Here is a 27,765-nt window from a genome sequence, read left to right as displayed (position 1 = left end):
AACCCATATGCGGGGGACAAATGCCCCAGCACCTGTGCATACTGAGCATAGCATGTATGTGGGTGAGGGCAGCAGCACACCAAGCGATTGTGCAAAGCAACAGGACCAGGACCTGCTCCAGCACCTGTGCATGCCCTGCAGAACCTGTATGGGGTAGTAGCGGTTGAGCTAGGAGTCCGCATCTGAGAAAACAGGAACTCTGGAAGGCAAGGTGGGGTGTGCACCCTCCATTGAACAGCAAAGCAGCCGTTCGGGAAGGCAGGGGTGGCAGAACAATGATTACCCTCCACCATACCACCCCACATCCAAGCGTGAAGGACACAGTTTTGAATTTTCTTGCAAGGCCGTGTTGGGCACCAGATGCAAAATGATTCCTTTACATGTATTGACAAACAAAATCCATGCACAAATATTAAAGAACAAAAAGGGGGACCTGAGCCGAGTCACAAGCCACCTCTAACACCCACTGTCGCTCGCTGGAAAGGGCCACCTCTTCCCTCAGTCACGTCCATACTCAATGAAAATCCCACTTCTTGGACCAAAACGCCCCTCCCAATTGGCCCTCAGGACCGGTGATAGAATTCCCATAACTTATAGCTGTGAAATAGTCACACTGAAGAATATTTGAGATGACATTGAGCATATTCATGGTAGTATAGCCATAGACCTGAAGTATATTTCATAGAAAATTCTCTCAGTCTCCATGTGTCTCTGTGACTCTCTCCCTGTGCTATGCATATATACACATGCATATAATGTATATATGTTTATTCCTATGTTACTACATGTCTTAGTTTCTTTTCTTTTGCTGTGATAAGATGTCATGGCCAAGGCAACTTATAAAAGAAAGTTTATTAGAGGCCAATGATTTTAGACAGTAAGAATATATGATGGAGGAGCATGTTGTGGAGGCAGGAATAGCTGAGAAATTATATCTTGATCCACAAGTAGAGGGCAGAGAGTAAGACACTGGACCTGGAGTATGCTTTTGAAACTTCAAAGCTCTCCCCCAGTGACACACCTCCTCCAACAAAGCCACATCTCCTAATCCTTCCCAAATAATTCCACTAAATAGGGGCAAAGCACTCAAACATATGAGCTTAGGGAGGCCATTCTCCTTCAAACCACCATAATACACGTACATAAACATCATAGAGGAATCTCATTTCCTAAAAACTTTGCTGAAAATTGATTAAACTGAAAATTTTGAGATTTGTTTCTTTAATTTTTAACTTTCATTCGGTCTCTTTTTTTTTTATGCAGGACTCTGAAGATGGAAAAACCTTCTTTGTGAAGATCCACGCCCCATGGGAGGTCCTAGTCACTTATGCTGAAGTACTGGGAATCAGGATGCCTATTAAGTGGAGTGACAACCGGCAGCCAAAGTACCCACCCCTGAGTTACATGCTTGGACCTGTGAAGCTCCCAGCCACTGTGAAGTATCCTCACCGTGACTACTTCACTGCTCAGTTCAGCAGATACCGTCAGGATCTCTTCCTCATCGAAGACCAGGCTACTTTCTTTCCATCCTCGACGAGAAACAGAATTGTAAGTAGTAAAGGCCTTAGGCACCTCTCTGTGTGTGGTGTGTAAACTCTGAGCTTTTGTGCTTGTATAGGCTCAATAATAAGGTTTTTCTAGGCATGGCATAATATAATCATCTGATAGCACTATGCAGGGCTGAAAGCCTGGTAGGTCCAGTTTTAACTTGATAAGATCCCTATCTCTCAAATATTGTTTAAGAGCAAGCAACTGATTGTGGGTACAACAGTGAAGAGGGCATTATGTCACCCCAGAGCAGCCCAAGGGTTTGTCATTGTAAACTGATCTCATGATCTTAAAATGAGATTTTATAAGTTTAAAGTCAGAGAATGTTGATCACTTTAATTTAGTCTGAATATTCTAAGTTCTTTATATGTAGATAGGCTTCAAGGAGCCTCAGACATTTTCTCTTCTATGAAAATCATCTTCAGCCCTGTCAGCAATATTTCTTCTTCTTCTGTAGGCCTAGGTCTTGTAAACTGCTGACTGAAAGCCCCACACGCTGCTGTTTCCTTGTGTTAAGTGGAGATCACACACATTTATGTTACCCTGAGAATTAAGTGAATGAATCTGGAGAAAGTTTGGACAGCAGTTAACACACAGCAAGTGTTCAGTGAGGAGTAGCTGTCACAGTCATTAGTCACCTGACTTCAGAAGAAAAAGTGTGGTCCCGTGTTGTTCTTGTACTTTGTATCGTGTGTGTGTGTGTGTGTGTGTGTGTGTGTGTGTGTGTGTGTGTGTGTGTGTTTTTAATTGCACCATTTGATTTCCAACCACCTCAGACCTGTTCCCCCTTGAGACCACACATTCTCCCTGTGTAAGTAGAAAAGATGACTCATTCCACTCTCTTCCCAGTTCTTAAACAAATATTTTTATTTAAATTCACAGAGATATCAAACAAGGTGTAGCTCCTAGAATTTTGGTACAATACGAATTGAATATGAAGGGGAAAAATTCTCTCTTTTCCCACCAGGATTAAAAGATAAAGACCAACACTTCAAAGCAGCACCTTTCGGGGAATAAAGAGGCCCTGCTGTTGTATCAGAAGGCCTGTTTTCAAGCCAGAATGCTGCTGTTTCCTAAATAAGATAACTTCTCTGGAAGCAGAGATCCCACTACTGTCCTGTGCTGTAATGAAAGTTTAGTCAATGACGTGTTCCCTAAATATTTGCTGATAAGAACTGAGGATGCTACTCATTGGCAGAGTGCCAGCCTATTGTATACAAAGCACTGGATTTAGGCTTCATCCCACCTTCCAAAAAGATGGACCAGGAGGCTGTTCAGCATGGGAAAGTGGCTGCTATTCCTTCACCTCACCCTTGGCTTCTTGTTGTCACTCAAAAACCTTGCCAGCATGTTTTCTAAGTGAGAAGTATGGACTTCCATCCTTCCGTAGTATAGAAGCACCATGCTCACTTTTAGAAGGCTGGTGCAGAAAGCCTTCCTTCCTTCCTGTCTCACTCAACATTTTAGTCTGTGTATGGACACACTGAATAAATCACTGGAGCACCTTACAGGATAGACTCTCATACTGAAAAGCATCTGAAGCATCTTCTCAAACACCACAGTACGAATTTATATATGCATACATGTGATACACATATATAAAGTCCAACCTAGAGATTTCCCCATGACTTATATGTGTGCACACACCATCATAGTAGAAAAAGGATGGAATTTTGGGCATGAATGAAGCTGTAGATTTAGCCACCTGTATGGGCGAAAAGGCTTACACAGTTAACAAGAGTTTTAAATTGATTGTCTGATTAATGCATCTGCATGGAGAGCAAAACAGATAAGGAATTTTATGTCACTTTGGTCATAAGGACAGAGCTGGCCCTCAGAGCACACTAAAGGAAGGGCAACAGCTTCCTGTCCACCTATGGTAGACACATTCCATTGCTATAGTACATGCATGTCACTTGGCTGTGCTTCACAGACACCATGTTTTCTGAATATTGGTGGAACCCTGCTCTGAGAAGCTCTATAAACAGCATTTTCCAACTGTATGTAACTCTTCTGGATCTCGGTGTATCTATATGACTGTTAGAATCCTTCATGAACATCAAAAGTGGACCATGTAATGGAGTGAACTTGCTGGGCCTGGTGATTCACGCCTGGGATTCTGGCCCTTCAAAGGCTGAGGCAGGAAGATTGTCACGAGTTTGGGACCAGTCTGTGCTACACAGTGAGCTCTTGCCAAGCCTGAGCAATAGAGTTAAGACCCTATCTCAAAACAAACAAACAAACAAACAAATAAACCCAAGAAAATGATAATCATACACACAAAAAAGATGGAGAGATAGAGAATGCTGGATATATTCTGACTCTCCCCTTGACTAGCATTTCCCCCATCTCTCTGGCACCCCTTAGGATCCCTCTTCCCTGAGACAAAACACCTCGGCATACAGTGTCACAGTGGCCTCTCTGTGTGATCCAGTCAAAGTCCCTCAATTTGAATCAAAAGCCAGGAGTGAGAAAGCTTAATAAGAAAGGTATGTGAAATGCAGTGGATGGCCAGCCTGTGCCGGTCATGCAAATTTTGGACGCCAAGCATCAATTCTTGAAGGAAATTGAAAGTGTACTGCAGTTGACAGACATACAATAAGACAGCCTTTCAGCTTGGGGCTGAACATTTTGGGGTCTGGATAGAAGATCAAACCTTTAAGCCAACATTCCCTTACATCAAAACCTAATGCAGATTTAGACCCTACCCTCAATCTATGAATCCAGAGCAATGTGAGGAATTTGCTGCAGAAGAGCTTGAAGCTGGTTTCTGGAGGTTTAAGGGAAGAAGCTGTCTCCTGTATACCCATACAGGAGAAGTCACAGGTCCTGGGGTAGGAGCCACAGCTTCAGGCGCCCAAGATCTGGGTGATGGAACTGGTGAATGTGGCTGTGCTCTTAGCAGATTCTCAGTGTAGATGCAGCAGCTTCATTTCAGACTGTGGGAGTGCTCTTTCCCCCTAGGCCTATTGGCCACCAAGCGGAGAGGGGAAAGAGGCAGATGGGGTGACAGAAAGCTTTGGCGGCCCATGAGCACATACAGAGACAAATTTTGGTAAATCCACTCAATTCTATGCCAGAGTATAAGGAATATATAGGATCAGTGAGCCTGGGGACAAACCCTAATTTGCATTAGGTGGCACACTCCTATCACAAGGCTTTGTATGTGGCAGTAGGGTCCTATAGCAGAGCCCCTAGCACAAGTCTTCTTAGCAGGGATCTGTGACGAGAGTCAAGCTAAAGATGACTTGGGCATATGGTTTAGAAACAGCTTTTAAATAAGGTCAGTCCTCCAGGCCCAGGGACATTCTCCAGATCAAGGCAGGTAGAGAGCAGGAAGCCTTGCTGGAGGGAGGGAGCTCCATGTGGCCAACCTAAATGAGTAAGCTGCCAGACCATGAGAAGACTCCAGTCTCTGACCAAGCCAGCAATGTCTTCCAACATCAGATGATGTCCTCTAGGACCTCACTGTAGGAGTGGAGATGCTGGCTTCAGAGCATTAAAGGGCAGGATGCTAGGGGCTCAGGCAGTTGATGACTTTAAATCGAAACCCGCGCTCAAACCCGCGCTCCCATGGGATTCTGAACATCCTAATGCGTTTCAGAACTGTACTAGAGTGCCTCCCTTTGTGCTCTGTAAACAGAACAACAAAGCCCAGGGCCAGCACATCTGCCTCAAACTGAATATGTTAACCCGCAGATGGAATGTACTTCACAGGAAAACAATTCCTCTTGTTACCTCAGGAATAGTACAGCTCCGCTCCCTGGAGCTCAGCATGAGCTCATGTGAAGCATGAGACGACTTGTTTTCCTGCGGCTAGCAAGACCTCCATTCTTCAGCCTGTGGATCACTGAGTTTCAGGCCCTTTGATGCAGAAAATGTGTTTTATAAGGCTACAGCTGAGAGAGATAGTGATCGTTCTGATGAATTGAAAATCTTCTGGAAATGATTCACGATCCTAGATGTCATTAAAATATTCACAGCTCACTGGAGGAGATCAAATATTAAAATCATGAAGGGCCCGCAAGGAATTGATTCCAATATGAATGGATGACTTGAAGGGCACAAGATTTCTGTGGGGAAAGTAACTGCAGATGTAAACAGGTGTGCCAGAACCAGAAGTGGAGCCTGAAGACAGATTTGAATTGCTGTGGAGGCCAAACACGGTCACCAGGAGTTTTAGAGTAAAAGCCCCAGGATTGAGGCTCTAGGAGTCTCAACAGACCAAGTTCGGCCAACAGTCCTAGTGTGTTAAGTAGTGAGGTAAACAGTGGTGAGTGAGAAGCTCACATTATTTCGCTTTCCATGCTGAGGATTACTATTTGCCTGGAGTTAACTTTTGTGCATGGTAAAAGAAAAATATCTATTTCTTCTCAAACGTATAGTCCACTAACATGTAGCAATTACAGAAAGCATCCAACTTTCTGCTTCACAGTGCAGCTTTGCACATAACTAAAGCATATTTTGTCAACCTAAAAAAAATAAGACTTCTTCAGAGTATGTATGTACACACATACATATACATCAGGAACATAGGCATATACATTAGCAGAGCATTATGTCTGTAGTACACATACCATAGTAAACCATGGGCATATTCAGAGATTGAAATGAAGATGAGAACGAAAATTGAGGTAATTACATATTTGAAACAATAATCACTATTCACTATAATTATTAAAGAAAATGGCATCAGTGTGAGGCAGATGTCACTGTAGAAGCACTTCCTGTGTAAGGGTGTGGTGGCTGTCAGTCCTCTGTGACGGTGAGTAATAGGCAGTCAACACACGATGGCTGTGGACTCTTGCTGTTCTGACAGGAACCTCTATCAGCTTTCTGGTTTTGTATCAATGCTCACAAAGGTGAGCTTCACAAGTTCTGTGATTTGCAAAAGTAAGGACAGCTAAAGAAGCACCTGCCCTGTCCCCCTGGGCTTCTCCTGGAACCTGCTTGCTGGAGATACCTTTCTCCCTCAGCGGACCTAAGAGATACCTGGCCATGTACACCTCACCACCACCATGACTCCCTAACACCATCTCACGTGTCCACCATAGGACGGACTCTCCAGTCCCTGAGATGTTCAGCTCAGTTTGTCCATTGCCAGCTTTCCACCTTTAGAAGAAATAGGGCTAAAACTATTGAACACTACTGTTAATATTCTGACCCGCCCCTTGGGGCCGCCATGCATCCTGACATAGAAGCCTTTTCTTAAGGAAAAGCTCCGCCCCTTTCTCTCTCTCTCTCCCTCCACTCCCACGAAGTGTGCGTAATAATTCATGACAACTATAGTCTCTAACAGTGAGGAGAGGCTTACTGAGGTTTTTGCTGAGACTTCTGTTTATCTCAAAGGAGAAGTCATTATTTATAAATGCAATTTTTCTTAAAGAATGTCCTCAGAAAAGAAGAGGGTGAGAATTAATTCCTTTTTTTGGCATCAGAGAAAGTTCAAGTGTTTTGGACCTGTGTTCATGCTCACATCTCTCACTTTGTTGAGATGTTTTAGTAACAAAGGCCAACAGACTCATTCCACATCCCTAGTTTGTCTCACAGATGGTTAGCAGAGCCAGTGCACCCATCAGAAGAAAGCACTCGATGGTTAAGGCTACCCAACTGATGATGCTTCTCTGACCCTCACAGGAACCTGACCATAGGCTACCCTGAGCCACAGTGAACAGGAGCATTAGCATAGAGGCTCCCTGAACCTTCCTGTCCCCTCCCCATAAGAAAACAAACAGCCCTCTGCCTGTCCTGATGGGTACAGATCTGGCTAGGTGCCCCTCCCATTGCAGTGGCCACTGTCCTCCACAGCAATCTTTCTGAATAAAGCCATTCTTAGCCAAGTCCAGATTTTCTTTGACAACAGTATGTGTAACTTGTTACCTCCATATTGTATATCTCAATACACATTAGAATAAATTTTCTACTTTGTTAATGCCCGAGGCAGAATTCTTACCTTGGTGACCAATTCCTAAGGTCATAATTCAAAGCGTATAAAATATTTTTTACCATGTGATTCATAACCATCAAGCTTATGTTAGCAAGACTGAATACTAGGTGCCCTTAAGACGGATGACCAGATTAGATGATGACAATTCATGGAGAGTATCCACCATAGGCAATGAGTCTATGAGAGATGAAATGTGAGAGAAGAGGGGCTGAGCATTGTATCTAACACAGTGACAGAAGGAGGAAAATCAGAAAGCTGAAAAAGGAGGCATTCTGACAAGGTCCTGGAGGACAAAGCGGAATAAAGGGGATTAATAAAAATACCATCACAGGAAACACCAAAGAGAAAGCTGATAGAGGTGATTAGAAAGTGGTAGAAGAGACATTACTGAAGCGTGATTCTAGTTAGTCTTAACAATAAAAATTCAGAGTCAGATGGAGGGTGAAAGCTGAAAGATCAGAGGAGCAGAGCAGCAGCCACTAGAAACTTCTTACCTCTATGAATCCTCAGATGAAATGGGGGCCCGTGATCCTGTTTCCACCCACCTTATTTTCCTGTCTCCACCTCCCTAGTGCTGGGATTAAAGGTGTGCATCACCATCACCTGGCTCGGTTTCTCTTTTAGACTGGTTCAATCTCGTGTAGCCCAGGGTGGCCTTGAACTCCCAATCTTCCTGCTTCCTCCTCCCAAGTGATAGGATTAAAGGTGTGTGCCACCACTGCCTGGCCTCTTGGTTAACTAGTAGCTAGCTCTGCCCTCTGATCTCTAGGCAAACTTTATTTGCCAGAACACAAACAAAATATCTTACAACACAGGACCAATTTAAGTTAATGAATTTAACAAGTTGATGTCAGGCAAAGGCCCCATATATATCATCAGCATGATTGGCTGAAGAAATACTGAAAACAGCCTGACTATATATCAATTTGATCTCCTATTTCTCCAGGTGAACTATTACTAATGGTACCTAAAATGCTGGTTCTAGTAAAGAGTTGTGGCATATGAGCACCTCAGAGGAATTTGAGACAAGAGGAGAAAAATAAATGATGATTCATGCACCCCAGGCCCCCAGCAAGGCCATGGGGGTATTGTCAGAACCCAGGAATGAAACACCTACCAATTCTATACAACTCCTCAATCTATGTCTCTCACAGCCCCTGAAGACAAGTGTTTTTCTGCAGTCAGAGCCTGTGTCCATTCAGAGTAGACACTGTTCACTTGTGATTTTCCAAGTGTGAAAAGCATGAAGTTCCGCGGGGTGCTGAGGTCTCTTCGCACTTAGCTGAGAGGTTCAGTGTGCTTGTCCCTGCACTTTTACCTCATAGATTTAATGTGCTGAGGTCTCTCTGCATGCTTCCCTGGTAGAATTCATGTGCTGACTTCTCCTGGTACCTCCCTGGCAGGTTTACTATATTCTGTCACGATGCCCTTTTGGAGTGGAAGAAGGGAAGAAAAAGATTGGGATCGAAAGACTGCTGAACTCCGGCACGTACTTATCTGCCTATCCACTCCACGATGTGAGTATCAGCGACCGCCATAATGCAGAGCCCATTCCCTCTCTCACAGTCAGAGCCTGCCTTCCTGGGGGGTGGAGCAATTGTCCAACGTCTTTCGATTTCTTTCTGAACTGTTTAGTTTTCCTTCACAATGGGAAATCTTCCAGATTCCCTGCTTCCAGCCTGAGATGTGCACTTGCAAGGCTAACGTGTTCTCAGTTCCTTTTCGTGCTGGCACTTCAAATGCAAAGTCTTTTTAATGGTCATTTATATTTGCACACAATATTTTCTTTAGTAGCTATTCTGGAAATAGTAGTTACATAAAAAAAAATTGGATGACATGTTACTCAGAAATTTCTATCACATCTTTTCTCATAGATTTTGAATTTTTTAAAGAGCAAATGCACTCATGCTTATCCATCAAATGTAGAACTGGCTCCAGTCACAAGGAAAACATTTTTGCTGGCTAATATTTTCACACAACCATGAATTCAAGTTCAGAGATCAGGGATTGCCTGAAATGAAGCAGATGTCTAGCTGAGGGTGCTGAGGATGTCAGTCATCAGAAGTATTTTCACTAACAACCAAAATTCCAAAGACTTTTTCTTTGGGATTGATGACTCAATGCACAAAAATAGGGGGCCTTACGTGTTCCACAAAAAAGTAACTGTTCCAGGTGCTGAACCTAGTTGTCAAGCCTGATAATAGCTTGGCAACCTGGGGCGGGGGTGGGTGGGGGCGTTTGCGTTTGAGTGGTGAAGTGCATTCAGTTTCACCATGGCTTCATGGTAGAAATCATGTAGCTGGAGATGTCTATTCTACTTTGAGACCATCCTTTGGCTCTCATTTCTGTCTCAGTTGCTCTGTCCTAGCTGGAAAAGACTTTTGTATGATATTTCCTGCAAGAAACACATCCCTCAGCAAGGGGAAGAAACAGATATTTCCATTGGAGCAAACGGGAGAGATTTTTCTCCATTTTGATTACTGGTTGTTTGATGGCTGCTCTGCTGAAGTGGTATTTTTCCTATTTTTATTTTATTGAATATAGATTTTTTTCATACACTATATTCTGGCATGGTTTTCCCTCACCCAAAGTCCTCCAAGATCCTCCATACCTCTCCTTCCATTCAAGTCCACAGCCTTTCTGTCTCTTATTAGAAGTGACTTTTAAAGGCCTTCAGCCAAACTTTTCCATGTGACTTAAACTGCAACCAACCAATCTGCATTGTGAAATAGGACTGTAAGCTGGCTCTGCAAGGATGACTGTGATCTTCTGTAGGCTGCAACAGCAATTTCATAGAAGTATTTTCCCCTTTTAACTCACATGAGATCCTTTAATGTAAAGGAAGAGAAACTGTCCATTCTCTATTGCCTCCCACCCCAAGATGGCCACAGTCTTCCAGAGAAGAACAGTATGGGGATTACAGAGTCAAGATACCAATAATACAGAAAGATCCTGTTAGATTAGTACGCATGTTGCCAGGCATTCTATGTCTGTCTTTCTTTATAAAGGTGATTATGTCTTGCACACGTTGAGGATTTTTGTTCTTTTACTTACCTGCAGGACATTGATTCTTTTAACACATTGCCCTGTTATAAATCCATCTCCTGCCATGGTCTCGGGGTATTTTAACCTGTACATCCAGCCTTTCAGCACAGCCTCCCTTGTTTATTGGAAATGAATAACGCTGAGTTGTTTAGAAGCAGCTAGACTTCATTATCTTTGACATCTGTAAATTTGGAAGTGGTGGGATTCCTCTTGTGTGCTTTTTAGAGTGGTGTTTTACACCATCCCCAAATACCACCCTAAGGACACTGTCTTTAAGTTTCACTTCTCCAAATTCAGTGGTATTATCTACAGAACAACAAAAGCTTGAATTAGTAGGATATAAAATATCATACTTTATCATAAATCTTCACTTGTGTTAAACTTGAAGCTGGATATTCACTCTATCCTCAGCAGTCCTTAAGTACACATAATTTTTTTTGATGGGTTAAACAGCTACTGGTATAAGTAGTACTTTGCTTACTAGGCCAACTTAATAAATAAATCACTCTGACTGTGGGTTTTTGGATAATGTTAGCAAATGATTTCACGTGAGTGGAATATAAATTGGAAATCTATGAGTAAAAGATGGTGTCACCTTTGTCCACTGGCCGCCGGTCCAGAGGCCCCTCCCCATCATCTGTGTCTCTTGCTTTCTTCTCTTACACTCTCCTTGACTGTGCACAGGGCCAGTATTGGAAGCCATCAAGAACTCCTACTCACATCAATGAGAGGTACATCCTTCGCCAGAACTGGGCTCGGTTTTCTTACTTTTACAAGGAGCAGCCTTTAGATTTGATTCGGTAAGTACATTTAGCATTGTGGCCATTAAAAGCCAGTGTGTCCGCAGTTCTACAGCAGGCTCTGATCACTGCCTTTGTGACAGTGTCTCATCGTTCCTCTCTTTACTATTAATTTTTCATTTGGAAGAAGGTAGTTGTTGACACCATTTATAAGAGGAAGGATGCAGCATGGCTATTAAGGGTCAAGACCTAGCATTTAGCCAGGACATGATCAGCCTAATTCCCACTTTGTATAAGCAGCACACACTTGGTCATGGTACTGAAATGATATGTGGTTCATCTTTAACATGGAAATGATACTTTATTTCCTTTGAGAATGTGATGTGATTTGTCTACATTTTAGTTTAAGTGAGTATACTAATTTTGTTTCACTCCCCAAGTAAAAGAATTTAGAATACAGGAGAAAGTAGTCTGTAAATGTTGATGTGTTGACCTCAGAGATCTGTAAAGTTCTTGGTTCTATAATTTTAAATTTTTAAACATGCATGCAATCAATATACAATAAATAATAGAATCAAAGGATATATGTGAATGTTTTTAATTACTCATAACTTTTCTGTGTATTTGAAATTGGTTCCAAATGAGAACTATAATAAAAAAGAGAGCTCAGAAATACTCATATATAATAATGACTTGATTCTCAGCAAAAATGATTAAGAAGTCCATGTGAGAAAAAGGCAGTTGTGAGAGTAAATGAAATTGACACAGGTGGATGAACATGTACAAGATGTGTATCTGGACCATTTCCTGTGCACAAATATGAATATAAATTTAAATTAATCAGAGAAATACATATCATATCGAAAATTACCAAAACAAAAAATTAAGGGTATAGAAGAGAAGAATCTCTATGTCTTGAATGGGGCACAGACTTCTCAAATCGGACAGAACACACAATATAAAGAGTGTATTTGATTAAAGACATAGTACAGCCTGAAAAATGTGTATAATAAACATATCAATAAAGTACATTTATCTAAAATATCAGAGAGACTTATGTGATAATGTAGAATTTGACAAGAGAGTATAACAGATGCCTCACCAGAGAATTATGCTTATGGATGACAGCAGCACACCAGGAAACCTTTGTGTAGTCGTCCACAGGGAATCTTGTGAAAAGGAATTAAAGAAAAGTTTAGGGCCAGTCATAGTGGTGTGCACCTTTATTCCCAGAACTCAGAAGGCAGAGGCAGGCGGATCTCTGAGTCTGAGGCCAGCCTTGTCTACAGAGTGCGTTTCAGGGCAGCCAGGCTTAGGCAGTGAAGGAAATCATCAAAAACAGAAAGCAGGGGAAAATGTATCTGAATGAGGGAGGCGTGTTCCAAATCCAGCAAGCAGTAGAACTTGGCAGTTTCAGTCACGTGTTTTTGGCTTTAGAGTCAAGGATAGAAGAAAGAGGTTATAGAATGTCCACTTGTGACTAAGGAAAGCTGCTGAGGCCAGGCCTGTGTCAGGGGTGTCCCTGCATGGAGGCCCAGAGAGGCCATTGTGTGAGGCTGTGAAGGCGAAGCCTCAACTGCCTTGAAGACCCCAAGGAAATGCCAGAGTTGTGGGATATTTGCCAAGGAAAGCGGCTCACAGGGAGTGAACCAGCCCACAAGAAAGAAGTGAGGTAAAGTCAACAAAGCTGAAAGGAGTTGGAGATCTGAAGAACGTTTGACGTATATGGCGATGCAGAGTTGGGAGTTTGCCTAGCTGGTTTTCGGTCTTGCTTTGCTCCAGTTTTTCCTCACTATGCTCCATTTTGGAATGGTAGTCTATATTCTGTGCCACTGTATATTGGAAGTGTATGATCTACTTTTTCATTTTGATTTTATAGGGGATTACAGTTAAGAGTTACAGTTAAGACTTTTAAACAGGGTAGAGACTGATAGACTATGGGGACTTTTGAAGTTGGATTAGATGCATTTCTGTATTATGATGTGGCTAAAAGTCTATGGGGGACAAGGAATGGAATGTGGTTTGAATGAAAATGGCCCCCATAGGTACACAGGGAATGGCACTATTAGGAGGTGTGGCCTTGTTAGTGTAGGAGTTGGAGAAAATGAGTCACTGGGGATGGGCTTAGAGGTTTCAAATGCTCAAGACAGGTCCAGTGTCTCTCTATTCCTGCTGCCTGCTGAGATGTAGAACTCCCAGCTACCTTTCCAGTACCATGTCTGCCTGTGTGCTGCCATGCCTCCCACCGTGATGATAATAGACCAAACCTTTGAATATAATCAAGCCCTGACTAAATACTTTCTTTTATAAGAGTTGCTATGGTCATGGTGTCTTTTCACAGCAATGGAAACCCTAACCAGGACAGTTAGAAAGCTATCTTTATGACAGAACTATGGGAACCGGTGGGTGACTGGATGTAGAGAGAGGACAAATAGAGAGGATTCCAATGAATAATCCTACTCTCTCAGATATCACACAACTCATGTGAACTCTATACCATGTCCAAATATTTTTAATTTTTTTCTGCAATTTACAGTGATGATTTTTTCATACTCTAAGGAAAATATTAATGCCAGCATTGCTGTCATGGGTGTCTTCATCTCCAGCTGCATGTGCTTCGTTAGCACCTTTTCCTGTGCAGCTTCACAGCTTCCTGTAATTTCTCTTTCATGTGCCTATTGCTCTGTCGTGATGCTCAGAGACAAAACTGGCAACTGTTTCATACTAAATAACTTAGAATAAATAGATCAGCAATGACTCTAATGGTATGTTCATAACACCATAGCAGTGGAGTACCTGATCCTCAGGTGCCAATGAACTTACACGCAAAGGAATTATTTCAGAATAGATATTGACTTTTGTTCATTGATTCCTCAAGGCTTTATTCCAATCAGTTCTACCTAACGTCTTCATGTTATTTCATCACAGACATCACTACAATACCTCCTCTGTCTACAGAGGGTATATAGACAGCACGAGTCACAGCTCTCCCACGGAAAATGAACATCTTAAGAAATGCCATATACACACCCCTTTTATAAGAGGACTTAGAATAATGGAATGTTTGTGTATTTTAGTCTTTTAAGTATTTCTTATATTATTAGATTTTTGTTACAAATAGTGAAAAGGTTAATGTCTTAATACTTAATATTAAATGGTATTTCAATTATCTACATTTTTACTATAATACAAATGATGTGCCTTTCGCTTTCAGTGCCCTCAAATAAAGGTGTAGTTGGACCAGCCCCTGGTGGCTCAGGTCTATAACCCTAGCTACTCAAGTGGCTACGGGAGGGATCACAAGTCAAGGCCTGCCTGAGGTACAGTCTAAACTCAGGGCCAGTCTGGGCAACTTTGTGTGGTCCTGTGTCAAAACTGCAGCAGAAGCTGGAGCGATGCTCAGCAGTTAAGAGCATCTGCTGCTCTTCCAGAGGGCACAAGATCAACTTCTAGCACCCACATCTGAGCAGTTCCGGGACAACCACCTGTAACTTCAGATGAGGTCATCCAGTGCCTGTTTCCAGCCTCTATAAGCACTACCCTTCTGTGCACAAGTCCAAAGACACATACACACCCATAATTAAAATTGAGACTAGTCAAACTCACAGAAAACAACACCAATGAAGCCATGAATGGGGGCAGGGGGTGTAAAGTTGGGATGAAGGTTAAGAAGGAGGGTTAAAATAATCAGAATGTACATTTTACATGTATGAGATCGTCAAAGAACAAACTAACAAACAAAAGGAAGAAAAGTAAGATGAGGGCCATGACTGCAGCCTGGTGTGAAGACACTTGCTTAGTATGCGAGTTACACATACACAAAGGTTAGTTGTTATTCGGTGCTTTTAAGTTTATCCATCAAGTCCACAGTTCAGTAAAAACACTTCCTATGCTTCCTCATTTTGTAAACAATAAATTCTCTTTTGCTTCCACTTAGGAAATGGTTCAGCAATTTCCTACATTGAGACTATTTTAATAATAATTATAGGCCTACAGGCCTTTTAAATTTTTAATATCAAGGAAGATTATTCTTGAAATGTGAAAGGGAGGTGAAAGTGGCCATTTTCAGCTAGGCCCAAAAGTTGTCAAAGTAACCATCCGTGGTCTGATTTGAATAAAGGCCCACTCAATGAGAGGGAACCCGTGCTCGGCACTGCCTAAATGGCCAAGAGCCTGAGACTAGAGAGGTCAGCAACCTAGAGGAAAACTAAGTACTACTTGTCTGCTAAAGGAACATAGCAGTAAAATGACTCCCAATGACACAGTGTGCACTCACAGATCAGTGTCCTGCTCAGCCGTCATCAGAGAACCTTCCTTCTGCAGTGGATTGGAACAAATACAGAGACCCACGACTGCACGATATGAGAGACCTTGAAACACTCAGTCCCTAATGGGATGTCTCCATCAAATTCATCAGGGAACTCTGCGAAAGAAGCAAAAAAAAAAAAAAACTGTAAGAGCCAGAGCAGGTGGAGGACCCCAAGGAAACAAGAACTTGTAAACACAGCAAGACCATTGCACATGGGAATTCACAGGGACTGTGGCAGCCTGCACAGGTCCTGCACAGGGCAGGCAAGGTCCAAGAGTTAAGAGGAGGCATAAACGCCCGTTCCTAACCTAGAGATCATATCCAGGTGATAACTACTACAAAGGAAAAGTTAGTTTCCTCCGATAGAGACTCACTGGGTACACAAACCGTCCTTAAGGGCAGGCCCTATGCCCGGCACTAAGTGGCCATATCAAACCAGCTCTACAGTATTTTTTTGGAGGTTTTCAGTCTCACAGTGTTTTGACAGCATTTTTAATTGTTTATATTTATTTATTTTTGTTGTACAGGTCTTTTGCTTATGTAATATGGTTTCTGGTTTTGTTTTTATGTGTTTTCCGTGTGTGTGTGTGTGTGTGTGTGTGTGTGTGTGTGTGTGTGTGTGTATTTCTTCTGCTTTTCCTTTGGATGTTTTTTTTTTTCTGTCTGTTTTGTCCTATCCCGCTTTGTTTGTTTTTATTTTATCTTATTATTATTTACATTCCTCTTTGTATTCTAATGAGGGAGAGAGAAAGAAAAAGTGTGTATTCGGGTGAAGGGAGACAAGGACCTGGAAGGAGCTGGGAAAGAAGAACCATAATCAAAATATATGCTATGGGAAAAAATCGATTCCCAATTTAAAAAAAAAAAAAGAAATTCCAAATAAGGAAAAACAAACAAAAACCTAGTTTTTTAAGACATCCAGTTTCCTCATGGATTCCTGAGAATTCTTGTGCCTGTGGCAACATATGCTCACTGTACCTCCTAAGATAGATTCTTTAAACTTTAATGTGGCAAAGGAAGATCAAATAGAATATGTTTTAAAAAATTAAGTATTTAGTACTTAAATATCGTGCAGGCATCCGTTGCAACTCCAGCATGGCGGCGGAGGCTGAAGCAGGAGGATTGCTGAGAGTCCAAGGCTAGTCTAGGCTACAGAGTGTGACTATCTCAAAAAGGAAAGACAGAAAGAAAAATAGAAAAGAATATTAGTGTCTTTGGGTGATACTGATGCTGTGCGGTGCTATGGAAATTGCTTTACTCTTTAGTAAAATCTCAGAGAGATGCAGGTCCATTCCCATGTGCTGTGGGGAAGTGTCGACAGCAGATTGCTTAGGGACTGTGATAGACAGCATTTCAGAAAAAGCAAAAGCAGAACTGCAAAAAGGTTTCAAAGAAAACACAAGATGCAAGACACACAGGGAGACACCTTTGTAATTAGAAAGGTTTCACAAGCTGAAGAGTTAACGTGGGGCATGAGCAATCTACTTAAAATCTGCTCTAACCGGCCTCCCTGGGAGGTGACATTTATGTCCCTGTTGCTCACTCACTGTTACCTCCTCCCAGGGCAAACTTGGAAACTGCAGGTCACTCTCTGTAGTTCTCAAAGTATTGAGCAGAAAACTCTCAGACCCTCAGGGCGGTCGAATCTGTGGGAAGGTCACAGACTCGGTGATGAGTTCTCTGAGGCAGGGAGGGCTGTCCTCAGGTCTCTGAGGGTGGACGCAGCTAAACCTGGCTGTGAGGACGAGCAGGTGTCTGGAACGACACTGTAAACTTCTCCACTCTGTGAAGCAAGGGTTACAGTCACACTTGAGCGCCACCGGAGTACCCACTCCAACTGTTGAAAGAAGCAAGACAGTCGTCCAGGCAGATTATGTCTGCCACTTTAACTTGTCAGTTGATAGAGGCAACATTTCTTTGTTTAATAATTTGTTATAAATTTGTTTAATATTTAATAACTTACTTAAAACACATGGAAACTTTAAAATTCTTGATAGTTCTCAATACGATATTATTTAACATTTAAATTCTGTCCGTAGTGGTTTCCTTCTTACATAGCTATTTCTTTTCATCTCTACTACCATAAACTTTGCCTGCCAGTGCATCTGGCCCACCGTTTCCTCCCAGCCTCTGATTTTGTCTCTCTTTCACAGGAATTATTTTGGTGAAAAGATTGGTATCTATTTTGTGTTTCTCGGGTATTACACAGAAATGCTGTTGGTCGCAGCTCTGGTTGGCTTAGCCTGCTTCATCTATGGCTTATTATCAATGGAAAATAACGAAACTAGGTGAGCACAAGAGACTGGCCCAAATAGAGACTGCCTTTGTCCAAGCTTCTACAGCCTCCTGATTTTCCCCCACAAAATGCTTCCTTGTGGCAACAAGCAGTATTTTCAAAGCAGCCTCCCATGTAGTGCTTCTCCTTGCCAAGGGTTTTATGAAAACTGCCTTTTTGTGGTTGTTTTGGTTTTAATTTCACTTATTTTAACCTCATTTATTCTTTTTATTGTTTGAGAATTTTATAATGCATACAATGTGTCTTGATCAAAACTACCCCTACCCCTTCAATTCCTCCTCTGTGTTCCACCATTTTCCTTCCCAATTTCTTATGTTCACTTTAAAATGGAGCCCACTTGGTGTTGACCTCATATGCATGCATGGAGGACTATGTCCTGGAGCATGTGGCCTCTCAGGGGCCACATCCCCAAAGAAAACTGACTCTCCATTTACCAGCACCAGCCATCAATTGTCAATAGCTCTTCTGCTAGGGGTGGTACCTCATGACCTCTCGCTCCCCATCCATCCTAGCTGCTGTCTTGCTTGATCCTTCTTAGGTCTTCTATGTCAAACTGTTTTTTAAAATGTAGTCTGAGGAGTCTGTTCTCTAGACTGTGTAGGACTTATGCCACTATAGAAATATTTGCTTCATTCCCACATTTGTTGTGAGTGGAAGCTCATTAAACAGTGAGTCTGGTGAGAGCTGGTCAGATTTTTCACTCCAAACTACATTGCATTTTCTGTGACTTCTCTGGGTAGCACTGAAATCTGCGACCCTAACATCGGAGGTCGGATGATCATGTGTCCACTTTGTGATGAATTGTGTGATTACTGGAGACTGAACACCACATGTTTGCATTCAAAGGTAAGTGTGCTGTATGGTGGGATGAAGACTGGAGCTTCCTTCCTGTGGTGACCTGTTTCATATTAAGTGGTTTTTATGATGCTGTTGCTTTTACAGTTCTCCCATCTATTTGATAATGAGTCAACCGTGTTCTTTGCAATCTTCATGGGGATCTGGGGTGAGTACAAATTCTCCTCCAACTTAGCTGTCTTTTTATTATGACTGCTCATGAATTTGGAATACACTTTTCTTTTTTAAGACAGGATTTCATAAAGTGTAGGCTGGCCTTGAATTCTCTGTGTAGCTGAGAATGACCTTGATCCTCTTGCCTCTGCCTCCTAAATTCTGAAATTACTAGTGTGCACCATGACACAGAGTCTATGTGGTGCTGGCGATGGAACCAGGGACTTGGGCATGCTAGGCCAGCACTCTACAGATTGAACTATATCCCCAGCTCTTGGAACAAATATCTTTATATATTTATAGAATAACCTTCTAAGAATAATACTTAGCATGTGAATTTGTGGGGAAAATTTGTATTTACAACCTAAAAGCTTTACTATATTTTTATATGACTTACATAAAATTGGACTTTTACACACATTCTGATTTTAGTTTGTAACACTGGAGATGCAATTTGATGGATTAGGTATCATCTCATTTTAGTTTTGATTTGCAGTTATTTGGTCACAAATGTTTTTGATATTCACTGATGACTGGACCTCCTTTGCCACTGGAAGCATTTTTAGTGCTGTAATTCTTTGCTAGTATTTATGTAATAAGCAAAGAAATTCTTTGCACCATATATTTAAGATATTTCTAAACTCATCATTTACATTTGAGAAGCTTGATTATATAACCAAGCCATAAGCATTTCTTTCTAACTTTTCTTGTGTTGTGTGTTTCTCACCTAAGATGTGCACCCACACAGAGTTTATGCCAGAAATGCAGGGGTTTCATTTGACTCAGTCTTGACTGTAGTTTGACATATTCTGCAGTGTCCACTGTAGGGCAGATAGTGTTCTACCTGGCAGAGGTGGAAATGGGCCCATGCATTGCCTTTATCTCAAAGCAGGTACGCATGGACTCATGACTCCAGTCACTGGTCTACCAGTTTTAGGACAAGCATTCTTAAGGCTTTAGTTTCCAAAGTTTCAGGGCTGGGTGTGTTGTGTGCTCAAATACGTATTGAATACTGTCATTTCTCTCCCCTTTTCTTTTTATCTTCCCTTCTCCCTGCCCCCACCCCCCCCATACAGAGAACTGAACCTAGTTCCTCACACATGCTGCACAGGAATCTGTAACTACACTTCATCCCTGAGCCTCTTTTTCCTTTTTTATATTGAGTCAGGAAGTTACTCAGGCTGGTCTTAAACTTACTCTAACCAAAGCAGGCCTTGAGCTTGCCAGTTGCCTGCTTCAGCCTCCTGATCAGCTGAGAGGGCAGGCCTGTCCTCCATGGGGTCCAACAGCACTCTTTCTTGTATGGAAAAATATCAAGTCCTATTTAAGCTCAATCCAAAATGCACAAGCCAGGAGTTCTATAAATTTACAGAAATCCCCTTCCAAGGATATTCTTGGGATCCTTGTGGATTTATGTAATCTCAAGAAACCCATGGAAATCATGACTCTAGTTTGGGTTTTAGAATATATCTTTTCTATTTTCATGCAATACTCTTTTACTAGATATTTCTCCATTCCATCTTTTGTCCCTGCCTATGTTACCTTGTTTTCTTCATTTCTATTCAGAATTGCAAACTCTGACATGAGAAGGGTGTAACTGTTCAGTGTACCTAAGGTGTCACCACACCGCGGTCACCGAACGCTGTTTCTGAAATTCATACCAGCTGTTAGTGTTTAGCAAATGTCAAGATGAAATATTGTAACAGATTCTTTGCATGAGGAAGCAATGTAGACCATCTGGAAATTTACAGTTTTTAACTACTAAGAAGTTAACTTGAATATTCATAATGAATAATTTCTGTTACTACTTAGTGTTACAACGGTAGTCACTGATAAACACACCATAAAAAATTGTCAGCATTTCCAACTGACAACATATGAAGTGCTTGACAAACAAAATAATTAAAAACAGAAGTGGAAGTTTCTTTTTAAGATTTATTTTTATTATTTTCAATTGTATGTGCACACATGCACATGCATGTGCATGCCATATGTGCACATCAGGTGCCCAATGAGGCAAGAAGAGAGCATCAGATCTCCTGGAGCTGGAGTTAAATGTGGTTGTGAACCCCCAGATGTGAATGCTGGGGCCTGAACTAGATCCTCTGCCAGAAGAGCGGGCCCTCTAAACTGCAAGCCACCCCTTCGGCCCCTAGGGCTGCTCTCCTGCTACTTTTGTTTGGCCGTCTATTGATGGTCCCACCCCGGTGCTTTCTTCTACTGCAGTCACACTGTTTCTGGAGTTCTGGAAACAGCGACAAGCCAGGCTTGAGTATGAGTGGGATCTGGTAGACTTCGAAGAAGAACATCAGCAGCTCCAGCTGAGGCCTGAGTTCGAAGCCATGTGTAAACGAAAGAAGATAAATCCTGTAACGGAGGTATGGTAGACATGGAGTAGGGGTTTCTTCAGGGAACCCTCTGCTATCAGCTGCTCTGGAATAGTCATGTACCACTGATGCAGACCCACATGTGAGAGTTCTGGTTGTGCTCAAACACTAAAACCTATTGCCAGAAATGAAAAATTCCTGCCTCGTCATTTCAAATCTGTTAGAGCTAAATGAAATGAAAGAATCAGGGAGAATCTATACATACTTCTTGCCATAAAATCCAAATGTAAACACTCAGTCTATCTTTTATTTTGTTTATTTGTTTGTTTGTTTTTGATGAAGCCAAGTGGCATGCCTCTGTTGTCTTTTTATACTGTGAAATAGGAACCATCAACGGGCACTAGCACACATTAGCACACATCCGTTGGGTACACACAGGGACAGTGCAGAAGATTCTGTGTGCACACATGTGTGCACATCCTACATCTCCATAGAGCTCTTAGAAGGCTTCTCAGCCCAGAGAATGTTCTGTAGCTCTTGGTCCAACTTGAAAATCCATAAATGTGGACTCTTATATTTTGTATAATTCTGTGGTTTGCATGTTTTCTGACAGCTCTTCTTTACTTTATAGCAACCTTCGTAAATAAAAATACATGTTTGACTGTAGCTCAGAATGTCAGCGGATCCAATTAATATCTTGTATATTAAAGGCTGTGAAGACTGAGGTAGAAGAGCCTGACCTGTTGAGTTTTGGGTAGTAACCCAGAAAATTCATATGCTGTAAAGCAAGTAGGAAACATTCCAGATGGAATGAAGTTGTACCTCATCATGTATCAGTGGTGAGGTTTGGACTTTGTCTTGTCTCTGTCAGGCCCTGGAAGCCACCACAACCCAACACTTAGGAAGCAGGTTGCCTCATTAAGTCTCTCACCTCATGTGGGATGTCACTTCAGGGTCTGATGGCCTTCTCTTCAAGGGAAGGAGGTACTTGCCATGGACTATGGAATGAGAGAGCACTTTGTGAGATCTCTACCTTTAGCATACTCCTTGATCTTCCTACTGTCATTTGGAGTCCCAACTGTGAGGACAAAGTGTGACTTTGTTATTTCTCCAACATTACAGGAGTTGGAGCCACACATGCCTCTGTGCCACCGCATCCCATGGTACTTTGTGTCAGGGACCACAGTGGTCTTCGGGGTAAGCACCATTTTGGAACCTTTTACCATTTCTTTAGAACACAGTCCTCTATTAACCAGCATCTCTCCATAGCTCTGATGCATCAGCTCTTGGACCATTCCTGCAATGCCCCATTCTTCCTACATTGACTACACCTCTCACACAAAGCATGCCATAATTTACATAGATTTTCCCCAAGACTGAAATTTGTAGAAAGATGCGTGTGGCGGGGCGGAGGTGGGGAGGAGAGCAGAGTCCTGATTTCACAACCTGTCCCTGTCTGTCCCATTGACTGATACCTTGAAAACAAGGCAGAGTGTCAGGTTCATCTTCATTACAGTCTCTGGTTAGTGTTATCAACGTTACCCATTTGTCTTTATCTTCCTCAAAATATCTACGCATGTGACCAAGCAATTAAACTACTAAACTTCCTTTTCTTGTTGAAATAAAGAGAATAAAATCCAAGGAAGACATATCTATGGGAGGGAGTTGGTTTTTCTCCATATCTATAACTAATACATTTATCCACCCCAGTGATTTTTTACTTTCTTTTCCTTTCTAAATTTGTATACTTGTCACAGTTACCTTTTATTTTGGGGAAGAAGCTTGGGGGAGGGGGTAGCCCCTGAGAGAATGTCATATTGGGGTGTAAACAAATTAACTATTTTAGACTGTGGTTTAACTTCAGTGCATATACACTGTACTTTTTAACAGTTCTTATTAAAATATTTTTTAGTATCTTGAAGGAGTTAGTTGGGATATGTTTTCTTGGCTTACGTAACAACTTTTGGAAGAAAAATGTGAATGAAAGGAGGACCAATAGCCACCCCAGGATCAATTCTGAGAAGGGAACTTGGAGGCATGGCTCCAGGATGGTTGTTCTGTTTTCGTTTTCTACTTATCACTCAATGGGACTTGCTTCCTCAAATTTAAAATCAAGTTTTCTAGTCATTGAATTGATACAGAGCCACAGTGCTTTGCAATATACAATGCATACAAAATTGACGTGGGAACTACATAACGAAAGCCTAGATCATGTTTTGGGGAATTTTACCTGAAAGGGGGATTCATTAGTGGCAATAATAGTCTCTGGTTCAGAATTATTGTTTTTATTTTCTTTACAACATTAAAAATTAATCTATAGTGATAGAGATTTGATAGATAGAGACAGACAGACAGACATTATATACATGCATACATACATACATATATACGTATGTGGGTGGGTGAATGGATGGATAGATGGATGGATGGATGGATGAATTGATAGATGACAGGTGTAGCTAAAGATTCAGAAATATGGCTGTCATTTGTAAACACTGAGGAAATGAAGTAAAAAGTTGAATGTAGTAGTCACTTCTCACATTTTTATGATGAAGTAACTGGTAAGAATCAACTGAAGGGAAAGGGAGTTTATTTTGGTTCACAGTTCAAGGGCACCGTCCATCATGGCAGAGACTGTGTGGCAATGGGAGCTGGAGGCAGCTGGTCACATTGCATTCAGAGTCACCAAGCAAAAAGAGATGAATGTCAGTACTCAGCTCAGTTTCCCCTTTTTATCCTGTCCAGATCCCAGACCCATAGAGTGATGTCACCCCCGGTTAAGACAGGTCTTCCTGTCTCAATTAATCTAATCTAGATAACGCACTCATCGTCCTGTCTCCTATCACGTTGACAATATTTTCTGTCACAATGGGCAATGGTTTTCCCCTATTTTATGCTTAACCCATAGCCACCAAATGACTTCTCTTTAAGCCCTCTGCCTTGTGGTGACTTCTCTGATGCCTCTATGGTCAGAGGAGTCACTCTGCCTGAGCGGCTGCTGAGCAGTATGACAAAATGGGAAAACGGCACATGCAGTGGCTCTCGGTTTTCCCCTCAGATGGCTCTCCTCCTCAGCAGCATGGTGTCCATCATCGTGTATCGCCTGTCATTCTTTGCCACCTTTGCCACCTTCATGGAAAGTGAAGCCACCCTGCAGAATGTGAAGAGCTTCTTCACCCCCCAGATGGCCACCTCTCTCTCCGGATCATGCCTGAACTGCATTGTCATTGTGATCTTGAATTTTTTTTATGAGAGGATATCTGCCTGGATTACAAAAATGGGTAAGCTGGCCAAATTACAAAAGTGATTGAAACACCGGTTTCGGCCAACACTACACATCCAGCTTTGGACCCTCTCCCAGGGAAATGGCCTCTGAAAATCACAATTTTCAGGCTGCTTTGTTCAGAGTAGATCCACACCTGATTCTTTAAGAATTCCTTAATACCCACTGTAGACAGAAGGTTTCCTGTGTCCTTCCTGGTCCCGCAGGCACTCGGTCCCAAGTAAACACACAGTATGACCTATGGCTCTGGATTCTTCATAGCTAGCTCTTTCATCTTAAATTAACCCATTCCTATTAATATGTTTGCTGCCACGTTGCCGTGGCATTACCCGTCTGCTGGGCATCTTGTTGCTCCTTTAGTGGTGGCTGGCGTCTCTGCATCACGGTTCGCATGAGAGACACAACTAGGAAGCTGTTCTTGGCTCCATTTTAGAACCCCTTTTTAAAGCTTTCTTGGGTTTGAGGTGGAAATTCTTGCCCCACGTTGGAACGCCAGTTATTGCACAAATCCTAAATGGTCTTCTAATAAAAACCCAGAGCCAGAGATAGACAAGGCTAGCCACTTAGCTAGCAGTCAAGGGCATCCCTCTCACGGCTCCACGCCAAGGCAAGCAGCAGGCAAGCACTTTTGGAAGCAGCCCTTGCATCACCTTCAAATCTTGTGTTCTCAGTCAAGTTTACTTTTTCTCTGGGCAAGAGCAAGTGAGTGAATCAGAGCTGGTAAGGTGCTTTTAAAGACACCAAAAAGGCATGGCCTTCTTCAGTGAAAATTATCCCTGAGCTCCCGGCTGAGATGTTTTTAATCAATTCAGCCAAGCTTCACCAAAAGGAAGTTATCTGTGTCCTTAGAATATTTTGTTCTCTTCCTGAAAGTGTCATGGGAGTGTCTGCATCCGCTGTTCTACTGGGAAATCACTAACTCATGGAAGAAAGTGTGTTCCCTTACTCTTGCACTCCTCACAACGCTCTAACAGTCTTTGGAGAGAAATTAATAGTTTCTTATCTTTAGAATCTGTTAAACTACAAACCACAACTGCATTTTAATTAAGAAAAGAGAAAGCACATGCTATCTCTGCCAGCATTTACAGGCACAGTTTAGTTCATGAGAAGGAAGCACAATATAGTTAGAAACCGTCTCAGCCCTTGACATAAGCTTACCTGGTTTACACCAGCTTAACCAGGAGCAAAGGAGAGAGAAGCATGATGGGACTTGCTGCAGTGTCTAGCAGTGATGGCAAGGGGCACATCCAATTTTGTAGGGATTCAAACCCCACACTCACACTGTCTTATACCTAGAGAAATCCCCACCCTTGAAATGTAGTGACTGCTTCCTAGGCTCTCCCGGCCATGGGGTCAACACAGCATGACCAGCAGGAAGCTAGCACAAACACATAGCTCTTCAATATTGCTCAACTGAGATCAGAATGAGGAGCATGTTCACACACTTTGAAATGGTATGCTTCGATAGCCACTTCTAAGTACAGCATTCAGGGAAAGTGCATTTATCCTTGGTGATTTTTATTGGCAGAAATTCCTCGAACTTACCAGGAGTATGAGAGCAGTCTCACTCTGAAGATGTTTCTCTTCCAGTTTGTGAATTATTACTCGGCTTGCTTTTATGTGGCCTTCTTTAAAGGGAAGTTCATGGGCTACCCTGGGAAGTACACATATATGTTTAACGTATGGAGAAGTGAAGAGGTAAGGACTCTCTTCTAGCTCAGATCTATGGTCTCAGATAATTAAGGCCCACCTTTCTCCCTAGCACTAACTCAGACATTGTCGAGTTGTAGAAGTCCCGACATTGGCTCCAACCATTGATCCGTCTTATCATCAGTTAGATTTTTGAGTTTCCTTTGAGCAAGAATTTGTATGAAACCTGTCTTGTTTCATTTTCTGTTGCTATGATAAAATACTGTGGCAAATGCAACTTAAAGGAGAAAGGATTTCTTTTCTCTCACAGTTCAAGAGTATAGTCAGTCGTTCATGGCAGGAAAGTCAAGGCAACAGGCACTTGAAGCAGCAGGTCGCATGGAATCCACCGTCAGGAGTCCGAGATCAATGAATGCCTGTGGCTGCTCAGTCCCCTTTCTCCACTTACACAGTCCAGGATCCCATCTAGAGAGTGGTGTCACCCACAGTGGGCAGGTCTTCCCTCTTCAATTACTATAATAGAAATGATCCTCCATATACATGTCCAGAGGCTCATTGCCCAAGTGATTCTACTACATTCTAATAGGGTGACAGTTGACACTGATCTTCAAAGAGCCTATGATCTGGCAGTAAAATATAGAGTAAGTAGAATAGAACTTTTATTCTTGAAAACATCCTGCAAAGGGTCAAGAGTCAAGAAATGGTTCTTCTGTGGTCTGGTATACATGACCAATGGTTTTCAAATTGATCACATGGAAATTATACCACCTTTTAATCCTAGCCTAGACATAAGGATTCACAATTTTCTAAGACTCAGAAGTCTGTATATCTAACATAGTCCACAAATGGGTATGATGCAGCTACCCTGGTAGTAGTCCATGGTCTATGGGACTGAATGGCTCCCAAATCCCATCATTGCTTCTGATGACCATATTATAACTCATTACTATACTTTCTTGAGTTTCTGATATTCCATATATTGCAAAATTCCATTTCTCCTCCTCTATCTCTGTTTTCTCCTCTCTTGTTTCTGAACAGTGTGATCCTGCAGGCTGTCTGGTAGAGCTGACAACCCAGCTAACCATCATCATGATTGGGAAACAGGTTTTTGGAAATATCCATGAAGCCTGTCAACCGTACGTATGACTCACACATTGCATGTTTGATTTAAATAACAGTGCAAGAAGACGGATATATATATATATATATATATATATATATATATATATATATATGTTACTATCATGGTATCTTTGTGAGAAAATGTCTAAGCAAATGGGAACAACTCATGTTTAATGAACAGTGTAGAATGCCTCTGGTAATAGAGGTTTTTGTTGTATTTATTTAATTGCATAGCCATCAAAGCTTTTCTTCTAGGCCAGGAGATGGTACATGACTTTAATCCCAGCACTTGGAGAGGCAGATGCAGGGAAATGTCTGAATTTAAGGGAAGCTTGGTCTACAGATTAAGTTCCTGGACTGCCAGGGCTATATAGATTAACCCTGTCTCAAAAAGTGTGGTGGTGGTGGGGGGTTCTTCTTTAGTTCCCCTTTAGTTTTATTATCAATTGACAAATAACTCTTACATATACTCACTCGTGTGTACATATTT

General features: G+C 42.0%; 1 protein-coding gene across 1 annotated transcript in view; it reads left to right on the top strand.

Moving 5' to 3' along the window:
- The window catches only part of Ano5 (anoctamin 5), a 70,716-nt gene that overhangs the window by 31,626 nt on the left and 11,325 nt on the right, over window positions 1-27,765 (top strand). The window contains exons 8-18 of the mRNA XM_052760225.1: window positions 1,264-1,548; window positions 8,899-9,012; window positions 11,225-11,340; window positions 17,743-17,877; window positions 18,626-18,731; window positions 18,828-18,888; window positions 21,120-21,271; window positions 22,343-22,417; window positions 24,279-24,501; window positions 26,032-26,201; window positions 27,192-27,289. Coding sequence (XP_052616185.1) covers window positions 1,264-1,548; window positions 8,899-9,012; window positions 11,225-11,340; window positions 17,743-17,877; window positions 18,626-18,731; window positions 18,828-18,888; window positions 21,120-21,271; window positions 22,343-22,417; window positions 24,279-24,501; window positions 26,032-26,201; window positions 27,192-27,289 — 1,535 coding nt within the window. The remainder of the gene's footprint in view (window positions 1-1,263; window positions 1,549-8,898; window positions 9,013-11,224; window positions 11,341-17,742; window positions 17,878-18,625; window positions 18,732-18,827; window positions 18,889-21,119; window positions 21,272-22,342; window positions 22,418-24,278; window positions 24,502-26,031; window positions 26,202-27,191; window positions 27,290-27,765) is intronic.

The sequence above is a fragment of the Peromyscus californicus genome, unplaced genomic scaffold, assembly GCF_007827085.1.
Source record: "Peromyscus californicus insignis strain IS unplaced genomic scaffold, ASM782708v3 Scaffold_4__1_contigs__length_199733344, whole genome shotgun sequence".
In the NCBI taxonomy this organism is placed as follows: Eukaryota; Metazoa; Chordata; class Mammalia; order Rodentia; family Cricetidae; genus Peromyscus; species Peromyscus californicus.
This window is presented reverse-complemented; position numbering and strand designations above follow the sequence as displayed.